General features: G+C 44.7%; 1 protein-coding gene across 1 annotated transcript in view; it reads left to right on the top strand.

Moving 5' to 3' along the window:
* HK3 (hexokinase 3) overlaps nt 1-12,380 on the top strand; it is a 30,298-nt gene extending 17,918 nt beyond the window's left edge. Inside the window, exons 8-17 of the mRNA XM_054976370.1 lie at nt 5,285-5,518; nt 6,136-6,437; nt 6,778-6,926; nt 7,126-7,245; nt 7,797-7,892; nt 8,955-9,054; nt 9,365-9,548; nt 9,632-9,787; nt 10,449-10,682; nt 12,236-12,380. Of these exons, the coding sequence (XP_054832345.1) occupies nt 5,285-5,518; nt 6,136-6,437; nt 6,778-6,926; nt 7,126-7,245; nt 7,797-7,892; nt 8,955-9,054; nt 9,365-9,548; nt 9,632-9,787; nt 10,449-10,682; nt 12,236-12,380 (1,720 nt within the window). The remainder of the gene's footprint in view (nt 1-5,284; nt 5,519-6,135; nt 6,438-6,777; nt 6,927-7,125; nt 7,246-7,796; nt 7,893-8,954; nt 9,055-9,364; nt 9,549-9,631; nt 9,788-10,448; nt 10,683-12,235) is intronic.
* The last annotated feature ends 207 nt before the right edge of the window (nt 12,381-12,587 follow it).

Below are 12,587 nucleotides of genomic sequence, written 5' to 3'. Positions count from 1 at the left end.
CCATCGTTATATGTAAGTTTCTCAGTGGGGCAAATAGTAGCTCCCCGGGGCCACTTCAGGTCAGGAAAACACCATCGGGGGGGAGGGGGATGAAATTTGACTGCACTTGGAAAGCATGGAATTCCCAGTAAATGGGTGATTCAAAGTTATCTCAGATGCCATAAGGACTTTGTAACTTGGGAATTGGCCTTCAAGAGTTAACTGTGGGAATCAGCCCTGTTCACAAGTTACAGTGAACACATATACATAACGCTTGTTATAGAGCCCATTGGAAGACCTATAACAGGGGTCATAGCAGCAAAGATACATTATTTCTCTGCAATCATTGCATCAGCTGGTTCACGACCATCCCAGCTGTTCAAAGTATCTTAAGTCCTTCTGAGTCCTAAATTTAACTCTTTACTGCTCAAGAACAGCCTGTTAGCTGCAACACCTTCACAAGGTTTTTTGCTGACAAAATAGCACAAATATACTCTGATCTGGATGCTGGATGTAAATTAAGCAAGGTGGAAGAAATGCTTCACGCACCATTGGGTTTGCTTATGGACCATTTTGACCCAGTTACAGTGATGGATATTGACAGGATCCTGTCATCTGTAAAGGCTATGAAGCTTATAAATGAACCCTTGAGATGTATAATAAATCAGTCATTAACTCAAGGCACCTTCCCCTAGTCACTCAAAGGAGCTGTTATCCACCCGCTACTTAAAAAACCATCCCTAGACCAAAATGAGGTGGCCCATTATCTCCCAGTCTCTAATCTGCCCTTTCTAGGCAAAGTGATTGAGAGAGCAAGAGCAGACCAATTCCAAGTCTTCTTGGATAACTGGTGTTCTGGACCCTTTACAGTCTGGTTTCAGGTTGGGCCACGGAAGGGAAATTGCTCAAGTGGCTTTTTTGGATGACCCTCATCTGAATGTAGATAAAATCCATGCTCCTTTGTTGTTCCTCCTGGATCTATCTGCACTCTTTAAAACAGTAGATCATGAAATCCCGCTGAGGCATCAGGAGGCAGAAGTAGGGGTCTGGGATGTGCATGGGATGGACTCAAAGGATCGCTACTGGAGATCAGCTATCTTCAGGGTAGAATTATCTTGAGGGTTACATAGGGCAAAATCCTGTCCTCCATTTTATTCAACCTCTATACAAAGCCTTTAGGAGAAATAATTATAGCTATGGAATTGGATGTCATCAATATGCAGATGACACCCAGCTCTATATCTCTCTATCCAAATTCCTGTGTGATGCAATAGAGGCCCTCAGTAACTGCCTGACTGCTGTGGTCAACTGGCTGAAAATAAACAAATTGAAATTGAACGTAGACAAGAAAGAAGTGATGCTGGAAGGCAGAGATCTCAAAAGACATTGTGCTACTCACTTTTGATGGATTTCAGTTGACCTTTGCAGACTCAGTTAAGAGCCGTGGAGTTATACTGGATCCAACACTGCAGCTAGAAATGCAAGTTAATGAAACTGCAAAAATTGCCTTCTAAAAACTCAGTCTAGCTCCCTACCTTGACATGGCTGATCTGGCCACTTGGATCCACAGCATGGTAACATCAAGACTTAACTACTGTAATGTGCTGAACATAGGTCTTCCTCCAAAATTAACTTGGAGACACCAGTTGGTCCAGAACACAGCAGTTTGGTTTTAATCAGAAGCTAGATGGATCATGGATATTACTCCCATTCTGCATTCACTCTGTTGACTACCCATCAGTTACCAGGCTCAGTTCAAGGTTTTGGCTATCACAAACAAAGTCCTTCATGGCCTTGGTCCCTCATATCTACGGGACCACCTGTCTCCCTATGCTCCCCCATGACAGCTTCACTCATCTGAGCCAGGCCTTCTGCAGGTGCCAGCCTATAGATGGGAAATTCAACAGCTGTCTGTACACATGCTTCTCTGAAGTGGCCCCCACCTTATGGAGTTCCCTGCTTGAAGAGGTCAAGAAAACTCCCATTCTCTTGGCTTTCTGCAAACTGTGCAAAACATAATTATTCAGGAGGGCCTTCTTTCACAGATAACAGTACTGTGCTGTAAAGAAATGGTTCAGAGAGATGTGTTGAGGGATTCGTATATTACTGTGTACAGTCTATAGTATACTATTGTGTACTTTTGTTGCTGCAAGTATGCTCCTACTCAGGGGTCATTTCATAGGAAAAGAGCTGGAGGAGCTCAATAGCATAACTCATTAGCATAACTCATTAGCATATGCCATGCCCCTTGACAGCACCAGAAGTGTGTCATTGGCATAACTGATTTGCATATGCCACACCCCCTGTCATCACCTATCCTGGCTGTTTTGAACCCAATCCTGGCCATTCAAGCTCGAAATTGGGCCCAAAATGGCAAAAAGGGGCTGAAAATGGTCAGGATCGGGCCGCTGCTGAGTGGGAGAGTGATCCACCACCCATCAGAGGCCCGATCTGGGCCGTTTCAGCCCCAGTCCAGGCCGAAATGGGCCCAAAATGGCTGAGTCAGGTGGGCCTGGCCACCTGTCATGTGACCTCTGGGGAACAGCCGGAACTGCATTCCTGCGCACTCCCCCTCAAAATGAGCCCTGCTCCTACTGGATAGTTCTACACTTTTAATATGTCATATCAATCTGCTTATTCTTTGTTTCAGCATTTTCCTTTCAGTTCTGCATCAGATTTCTGCTACTTTTCACATTTCTGCTATCCTTCCCTGATTGTATTGCTTATTGAATGTTCCAGTTATTGATCATATTGACTTAAACTGTGTTATCTACCTTTAGTCTCAGTTAGAAAAGCAGATTATGCATAAATAAAATCTGTGTACAGTGTACTCTTGATTTTCTTTATATATGCATTGAACAGTTCTCATGTTATATCCATGTACAGCTGATTTTCTGGCTGAATAATGCATTTAACCAGCTACTGGTCACAAGTTTCATTTGTAAAGTGAACACACACTGGCTCCTTCTCACAAACAGACATACACATATATGTGCAGAGTGTATGCGTGTTCATTGTAATGTGAACAGGGCTACAAACACTGCCAAATATGTGAGAAAAAGATCTCTGAATAAAACAGGCATTTAGAGGTCATTCATATAATACATCTCCCATCGTATGTGGTGAAAGGAGAGTGAAGATTTGGCTAGGTTTAAATGTTATATATTGCTTCACCTAAACAATCACTTAGTACTTTTAACTTACTGCCAGCAGGTATCCTCCCTTGTTTTCCCTTGTGTGTCCTTCATCACATAAACCCGTTTGACCTGTTTGTAGTTCTATTCCGTCTCATCTCTTTCCTGTCTCCAAGTCCTGGTTATTTTCAGTTTCTCTTTGCTTCCATCTTTTCTTTAGCCTCCTTGTCTCACCTTCTTAAGCACCCTACTTCTCTGTATGATGTGATAATCTCTAAATACACACACAGAAACTCCACAATACAGATCTTATGGGCTGTCTGTGTGCAGCTTGACCAGAGTAACAAATTGTGACAAAATGGAAGGTTTTAAAAAATCTTTAAAAATCTAAATGTGACACTGATGATCCCACAACCATAATTACACAGCAATAATCGTTGACATCTTTAAAATTAAAAAAGCATGCAGGGTTAGTTTTTACATAGATAAAGATGAATATTCCTTCCTCCCTTCCCTTGTTGCCCTAATAATAGTTTAAGATAACGGCTTGGATCCTTCTGCTCTTACTAGGCATTTCTGCCACATACACCGCCGGCGCCAGGGTTTCTGGCACCTGTGGCCACCCTCCCGTGCATGCATGAGCAGCGTGCGCGCGCACCCCTGGACTGCACGATGATGTCATCACGCAGCAAAGCCGGGCCCATTGGCTGGTGGGTGGCTGGGGTGGCGCAAGGAGGCTGCCTGCACTCTGCATGCTGCCCCAGCTGCCTGCCGTGCCTGGCCCATGGCTGCTGCACCCGGCCAGGGGCATGTGGTGGCGGCAGCAGTGGCGGCGGCGGCAGCGGCGGCATGGGGTTCACTGGCTGCAGCAGCAGCTGCAGGCCAGGCATGCCAGCTCCATGGCACGTGCCTCCACCACCGGCAACCCCTCCAGCTCCCCCTCCAGCCCCGTGGCACCCACGGTGCCCACCTCACTGCCTCAATGGTGGCGCCAGCCCTGGCCACATAAGAGGGGGAAGATATTTTGCCAATTCCCTCCTGTCACTGCAGTCCCTTCTTTTGACCCCTTTAATGTTCCTGGGAGCCTATTGACCCATGGGTGCACAATTCTAGAGTGAAACAAAGACTGCAATGGGAGGTAGGAGGCATGAAAGTTGCTGTTTATGCAGCAGAGTTCTGCTCATGCTGCATAGAATCTGAGACTGAAAACCAAACTATTTTGGGTTAAGGACTACTTAGTACCATTTGGAGTGGCTGGCAACAAATCCTAAAAGCTCACAGCTGAAAAGAAAGGAAAACCAAGATGGAGGGACTGTTAAGAAAGAGTTCAAAAATATGATGTCAGATACCTGTGCTTCTATATAAACTCATGATGCATTCACACAGCCATAGAAACTAATATCTAGAAAGAATATCGTGCAACTGGGAAAGTACCAAGAAAAAGCCAGTGTAGGGTAGTAAAGAGTGTTAGACTAGGATCTGGAAGACCCAAGTTTGAATCCTCATTCCACCATGGATGTTCACTGGGTGACCTTGGGCCAGTCACACACACTCAGCCTGTCCAATCTCACAGGGTGAGGATAAAATAGAGAAAGAGAGAATTGCGTAAGCCATTGAACAAAAAGGTGCGGTATAAATGAAGCAAATAAATAAAAGCTACTCAACTGAACAAGTATAAAAGGAAAAGTTCTGGTGAATAATAGTTTTGAAGGGATATGGTGGAAGTATCTAATGAATGAGTTAGATTCATTAGAACAGAAGAAATTTAAAAAATCTTTTATATAATTCTACTATTAAAAGGAAACTCATTGCAAATGCAATTTTTTTAAAAAAAATACTGTATTTTATAAGATGCTCAATTGACCTATGACAATCTTTGCTGCATGACACTAAAGGCTGGCCCTAAATATCTACATACTTGACAGTCCGTAGATGTAATGCCCCTATTACTACAGACTAATGCATTTTGTTGTACTGCAGATCTGCTAAACACATGGGATTTTGAGTGAGCTGCAGTGTATTCTCATGAACATATGAGCATCTCTTGAGAGCTGTTTTCAGTGTGAGAGGCTGAAGCCTGCCCAGAGGATGGAGGAGGTGTTTTTTGTGGCTTTGGGTGGCCATTGTTCTATGCCTCTTCCCTCTTTAATCCATGTCTTTTTAAATTACAGTGAAAAGGTGGGCCTGACCAAAACCAAGAACTTCCTGACTCGCCATGGATTGGTGCCGAGCAACCAAGACTGTTTCCACGTGCAGCAAATCTGCCAAAATGCATTCATCCGCTCTGCCAACCTATGTGCTGCTGGACTGGCTGCCATCATCACTCATATTCGTACTTCTCAAAACCAGCCGCTTCTGGATATCAGTGTAGCTGTATCTGGGGCCGTGTACAGGGGTCAGACACAGTAAGGAGTTGCATGAAACTCACCTATCTAAGAGGCTCACCCACCCCACCATTTCTCAGACCACAGGGCCAACAGTTCCAATAGTGGTGACTTCCTTCTTTGTGCTGATCAATGGACCAAACTTTATCCTGATTTGGATTAATTGGCCCAGCTTTTCTAGTGTTCTCATGTTTGATGACTTACCTATTTAAATATCCCTCTTCATCTTAGACCATTAGACAACATAGCCTGTTTCTTTCTATAAACTCACTAGGCCTGTCTTACCCTTCTTCTTCTGTATGACCATTTCTAGAACAGTAATGTATGCATACCCATACAACAAATGTATCCATCTCAGGTTGTCTCCCAGCGCTTGTCAATTCCCAATTCGTTGGGCTGTTCCAAGATAAGAGGGCTGTTTCAACAATCTGGTTTAGGAGGCTGGGATTTCAGGAAGTGGGTTCAGGTTTTTTTTTTAATGGTTAACAATATAGACAGGAGCAAAAGGTTCATTTTAAACTTTTTGCAAATGTGATAGGTGTAGAGAGGGTAAAACATAAGAGATGCATTGGACCAAGACCCCACTCTCCTTCCATTTGCACAGTTTCAATGTCCTTGTTATTTTTTTCTCCCTCCAGGTATCGTGAAGAAGTACAGAAGACATTGAAATTCCTAATTCCGGAGTGTAAAGTTACCTTTGTCACATCTGAAGGCAGTACTACAGGGGCTGCCCTGGTGGCAGCTGCAGCCTTGAGGCTTAAAAGCCAGCAACAGCAGATATCTTCAATCCTGGCACCCTTGCAACTTTCTACAGCGGACCTTGCAAAAATACGGAACCAGCTGAGACAGGAGATGGAGAAGGGCCTGTCAAAGGAGACACACAATATAGCCAGTGTCCGCATGTTGCCCTCTTTTGTCCGTAATTTGCCTGATGGCTCAGGTGAGGGGGCAGGGGACGGAATGGTGGGACCTTGTACCAGGGTAGGAGCTTTGAACAGTTCAAGTGGATGGTGCTGTCTTGGATAAATTGTGTTGAGTCAGGAGAGAACTTTCCAGTGGCCAGGTCTTATTTGATCTGTGGCTGGTGCTATTCTTTTCCTCTCATTGAAAAAGGTATCACATTACCACGAGAGGGTATATGGGATTCTTTTCTTTGAAAGCTATCCTAGTAGAGCCCAAGATAAGAGGGCAAAATAAGACACAAATGTGTTGACCTGAAACTAGTATTATTTATGAGGAATAGTTACTTGCCCTCAAGCTCTGATTCCTGCTATTTGTAGAGAGAGGTGATTTCCTGGCCCTGGATCTGGGTGGAACCAATTTCCGAGTGCTGCTGGTGCAGGTGAAAAGCCAACAGGAGGGTGGTGTCTGCATGACCAGTGAGATTTATACCATTCCGACAGAAGTGGCCCAGAGTAATGATGTAGAGGTAGGTGAAGGGGAGGGGACAAGATTTTATGATTAGGCGGAATGAACCTCTATCTTGTGGTCTTTTGTATGATGTTGGTGGCTGTGGGATGGGTGATTCTGTGTCAGTTGGGACCATTCCATTTATAAGTGACATAATATCCTCTCTAATTTGTTTCTACCTCATATAAGACTCAAATCAACCACTTTAATTTCTGCAGCTCTTTGATCACATTGTTAGCTGCATAGTGGATTTCCAGCTCAAGCATGGCGTGAAAGGTCAGACATTGCCACTGGGTTTCACTTTCTCCTTTCCCTGCAATCAAATAGGCCTGGACAAGGTATGTAACAACAAAGGATGTGATCTTAGTGGTAGGAAGTTTCATTTGGAGGGGGCAGGGTGGGGAGGCAGAGGAATGAACCTGATGTAGTTTGTAACACCATTTCCAAAATGGAAATGGGAAACCCATGTTCAGAGAATTGCCTAAGACAACTGTATAACTTCTAAAACTGTGAAATCCAACTAACGTTGACAATGTCACTATTAACAATGAACCCCCAGGACATCACTCCACCAATTGCAGCCTGCAGCCTGTGCATAGGCTGTGTATATGCCGCACTTCTGAGCAAGCACAGAAACTCTACAGAATTTAGTACTGGCACATTATAAGTTACTGAAAACTCAGAAGGTACAGGGAGCACATAATTTTTATATTCGTATGTAGTGGAGATTGCACACAGTCCTGCCTGTACTTTCCCATAGGCAGTGCCCCTACGGATTGCAGTATAATTGGTGCCAAGCATAGGGCGCATGGGGGCTGGGAATGAGCCACTTAGAGCAATAAGAGCACAAAATACCTGCTGCAAAATTCCTTGTCTCTTGATCTCATAGGGCATCTTGTTGCGATGGACCAAGGGCTTCAGTGCTTTAGGCTGTGTAGGAAAAGATGTTGTGCAGTTGCTGCGGGAGGCAGTAAAACGTCAAAAGGTATGTGTGGGAGCCAGAGAAGGGACTTTGCAGCATAGATCGATTTGGCAGAGATTAGGGTTTAGTATAAACTGTACAAACATGATCTGCTTTTCTCCCTGCTTGGCAAATCAGCTTTTCAGGCACCATTTATTACACCACTGCAGTGGATTGGGAAATTAAGGAAATCTTCTGCCCTCTCTGTGGCTCCTTTGCCCCAAATTGTCCCTTCCCAAAGGGAAGCTTTTCCCTAGAATAAGCTGTCATATGCTTTAGTTGCATATGTATGTGCATAAGGTGTAGCTCCACGTTCTCAGCATGGTCTAGTATAATGATTTCTGGTTAGTTTAATGCACAGGGTGTGCGGGTGTGCCAATATGTACTAGGTAGGAATGGGGCTAGACCTACTTCTGTTGTCTGGTAGAAGCTATGTGTCTTGTATAGAGAGTAAAGAGCAGGAAAAGGGAAACTTAGGAGGCTGATTTTAGGTTGAAAGCAGGGTTGCCCACTACCTGGAGAAAAAGTGTCCTCCCCCTTAATGGGATGTTGTTTAGCAGGTGATGTTATTTACCTCCATGCCATGAAAAGCATCAGCTGCCTATCTCCACACACGAAGCCACTATTAAAAGGATAAGACTTTTTTTTTCTCCAGGTCTGTTGGCAGCCCTAGCTGAAGGAACTTGTATATGTCACAAGCTTGGAAAGAGTCTGCTGTATTAGTGTTATTCATGCATTGCCATGCTTTAGATCCTTGGCAGCTTGTTTAATACCAAGCCTTCCCCATTTTCCAGGATTTTTTTTCCAGGCTACTATCTGATGGGCCACTCACTACCTATCCCAGTGGCAGGGTGGAAAACAGAACAATAGCTATTGTGTCCTTTGACCATACCAACTGGGTAACAGGACAGAGTGTGAAAGTTCTAACCAGGCTGATGGCCCCAGGGATACACAGATGGAAGAGGGGTGCTATTTCCCAGGAGACAGGGCCTGTGGGTCTACATTGGTTGCTGTGGTGACAGGGAATTGTGTTGCCTGGTAACACATCTTGCTGCTCTCTGTCTCTCCCTCCCTCTCTCTTCCCAGCACTTTGATCTAGACGTGATTGCCATAGTGAATGACACTGTGGGAACCATGATGTCATGTGCCTATGTGGATCCCAAGTGTGAGATGGGCCTCATTGTTGGTAAGGTGGGGTAGGGGCAGCTTTGGGTGGACATGGCAATTATATTTGATATTCTCTTTTAAATCCAAGGGAAAATCTTCCCAAATGCAGATACCCTTCTTTCACTCTACTTTTTTTTAGTCCCTTGCTCCCTTCTGGGGTTTATGGCCAGAGGCTGGGTTCCTGCAGAGCACTGCTTCCCAACAGATACACCTTTCTCTCCAACAGAAATCTAAGTGAGCTCCAGGGTTGGCCCCAGAGTAGCTTAGAGTAGGATATAAGTAGGATGGTCCATTTTCAGTACTAACTAAATTCCACCATTTTATCTTAGGAACGGGTACAAATGCTTGCTATATGGAAGAAATGCAGAATGTGGGGACTGTGGAGGGTGAGGAGGGAAGAATGTGTATCAACATGGAATGGGGGGCATTTGGGGATGATGGCTGCCTTGAATACTTGATGACACCCTATGACAAGAAAGTGGATGCAGGATCTATCAACTCTGGCCAACAGAGGTAAGTTTGTATCTTGGCTGAATAGGCCAAGGCATCACCCCCAGAGTCTCCCTTTGTGGTACTAATCAACCTCCTTCCCAAAGGTATGAGAAGCTCATCAGTGGCATGTACTTGGGTGAGATTGTGCGCTATATCCTGCTGGATCTATCAGCCCGCAAGATCTTGTTTCAAGGCCGACAGATATCTGTGCTTAAGACCAAAGACCTCTTCTCCACCAAATTAATAACCACCATTGCTGAGTAAGTAGGGTTCTATTGGGCTTATACAAATAATCTTAACATTTTTTGTGGAATCCATGTGAATCTGGGTTCTGGTGCAGCCAGATCCAGGTTCTGAGAATTAAGGAATTCTTAGAATGTCAATGCAAAACGCTCCATTGTTCAGGATGTGGTATGTCTCTGCCCTGTTCAGTTATCTGTTGATCCCTTGCCCTTGAACTGAGGTATCCTGTCCATATCCCCACTTTGCCTCATCTAGCATTTTATCTACATCATTACTTTTTGGTTCCAAATTCTACTAGCATGCAAATTGAGCCAATTTATTGAAAACAGGCACAGTTGCATATATGTTGTTGATGTTATAGAACATGAATATTTATTATGACACACACAAATCTGATTGTGTGTCTATGATATAGAATGTTGATTTCCTTAACATCAGGCTTGGGGGTTTTATTTCTGGACATCAGATTGTGAACTTTCCTGTTGGCTTGTGCAGAATTTTTTTTTTTCACTGGGTCACATTCAATCACACAGACCCATGGTGGGGAGAAATGATTCTTTTAAGATGAGTGCATCTGAAAGAGGGACAAACTTTGTAAAGGGCAAGCCAAAGCCTCCTTGCTGATGCCGATGGTAAGGAAGGGAAAGGCCTACATCACTAATTCAAATGTCCTGACAGTGGTAGCCAAGGCCAGCAAGTGATGCGGGCTGCTTTGGAAGAGAAGGGATTCATAATATCTGCAGAAGAAACCCTGTTGGTGAAGGATGTGTGTGAAGCCGTGTCCACCCGTGCCGCCAAAATGTGTGGAGCTGGAGTGGCTGCTGTTGTGGATAAGATCCGAGAGAACCGGCAGTTGGAGAAGCTGGAGGTGACAGTTGGTGTGGATGGGACTCTGTACAAGATGCACCCTCAGTAAGTTGCTTTTGCTACATCAAGTCTGTACAGCAAATAAGAGGTTTAGTCCAACACATTCCACTGAAGGGAATGGGAATCTTGGTTGCTCATTGAGTGACATGTCCAAGATAGGCAGAGAGAGTAGCAATGAACTTGCAGTGTATGGGAAGAAACTACACCAGGACTGGTTTCCAATTGCTGGAGCAATCATGAGAGCTAGCAAAAAGGATAGCACTTATGCTGTAATGAGATATAATCCATTGGCAGCGTATGTTTTTATGTGGGGACTGGGGCTGCTTCCGCACAGAAGTTTTGCTCCAGTTTTATGTCTAAACTGGAATGGGTTTTTTTGGAGGGGGGGGGACATTCACACAATGCCATCCTCCAGTAGTAGTACACTTTCTGTGTTTTCTCTTACTTTGCTACTGCAATTTTTCCCAAACCAGGATTAGTATGATCTTTTCAAAAATACTGCAGTGCTTTTGCACACTGTGTGGATGGGAGGATGCACATTTTTGCAAGACCTGTCCACATCAGCACCATTTTCCTTGCCCTCATGCCCCCCCTCCCACCCCTGGCCACTATTCCTGTCCTTCCTCATGCTACCAAGGGCCTTTTTCAGAATCTTTTAAAAAATAATAATGGCCAACATATTTAAAAATTCTGCAAAAGCCCATTGATGCCATGTGGGGATGGGTGGGTGGGGGAATGGTGGCTGCAGGAAGTTGGGGCAAGCACAACTGATATGTGGATACTCATTGCCCTGCAAATTCGCAGGAGTAATGGATGGAACACAGAAAAGTCTTCCCATGTGGATGCAGCCTGGGTCTTTTTATAGTGCTCTCCTACATCTTTAAGGTCCAACCTACATTCTTAGCTTTTATTCAAACCAGAGATAACATTTGTCTTAGGTTCAATTCCTCTTAGGTCCAAAGTATACAAACTATACCCAATCTGATTTGCATTTTCCTGCAGCTAGAGGGCGCCCAGCTTGCATCCCTCACAGCCAGATGGCAGCTGCAGGGAACGTGTTTCCTAAGTGCTGCAGGGTCCAACTTGGATCAGGACTGCGAGGGGCAGGGACTGGTTTCAGCTTCCCCCTGTATTATTTCCCCTACCTGAAACAGCACAAGGACATTCTTGCCTCACGGAGGGGCTACGTGTGCAATATTTAGTGCATGAGCAGCCCCACAACAGGGCAGCTTACGCTTCATGGAACTTTTTTGGGTCAGAAAACCAGCACAGGTATGGAGGGAGACAGTAGCCCCTCCTTGCCCTAGTCCTGATCCAAATTGGGCCTCACAGCACTTGAGAAATAAGCTCCCCATTGCTGCTGTCTAGCTGCGGGGAATGTGAATCAAATTGGGTATAATTTGCATAGTTTAGGCCTAAGAGGAATTGGACCTAAGACGAACATTATCTCTGGTTTGAGGGTGGGAAAGATGAATGAGCAGCAAGAACTTCTCTTTCAAGGGAGCATGTTGCCAGGACCTGTGTTCTTCTGGAGTGTGCAGTGCTGGGCTGAAAGTGGGTTTCTCCAGCTCAAAGTGATTCTCCCTTTCTCTCCTCAGATTTGCCAGACAGGTTCAGGAGACAGTGGCTCTTCTAGCTCCAAAATGCCAAGTCAAATTCTTGCTTTCAGAAGATGGCTCGGGGAAGGGGGCTGCACTGATTGCTGCTGTGGCCAGCCTCAAAAACAAGCAACAGCTCACTTAGCCAAGGCTTTTTGTGTGTGTGCGGGTGCCTTACAAACACCTCCCAATAAACAGGATCATACATCATTTCCTGTCAGGTCCCATCCCTGAGGCAGTGTCATTTTTTTTGAGGTTGTTGTAGAAAAATTGCAGAAAAGGCAAGTTATGATGGTAATAGCATTTCAACTCTTCAAGTTCCACTGTTTTATGCTCAAGCTTCATAAATATA

Source organism: Eublepharis macularius, chromosome 4, assembly GCF_028583425.1.
Source record: "Eublepharis macularius isolate TG4126 chromosome 4, MPM_Emac_v1.0, whole genome shotgun sequence".
In the NCBI taxonomy this organism is placed as follows: domain Eukaryota; kingdom Metazoa; phylum Chordata; class Lepidosauria; order Squamata; family Eublepharidae; genus Eublepharis; species Eublepharis macularius.
Note: the sequence above shows the minus strand (reverse complement) of the source record. Positions and strands in the feature narration are given on the sequence as shown.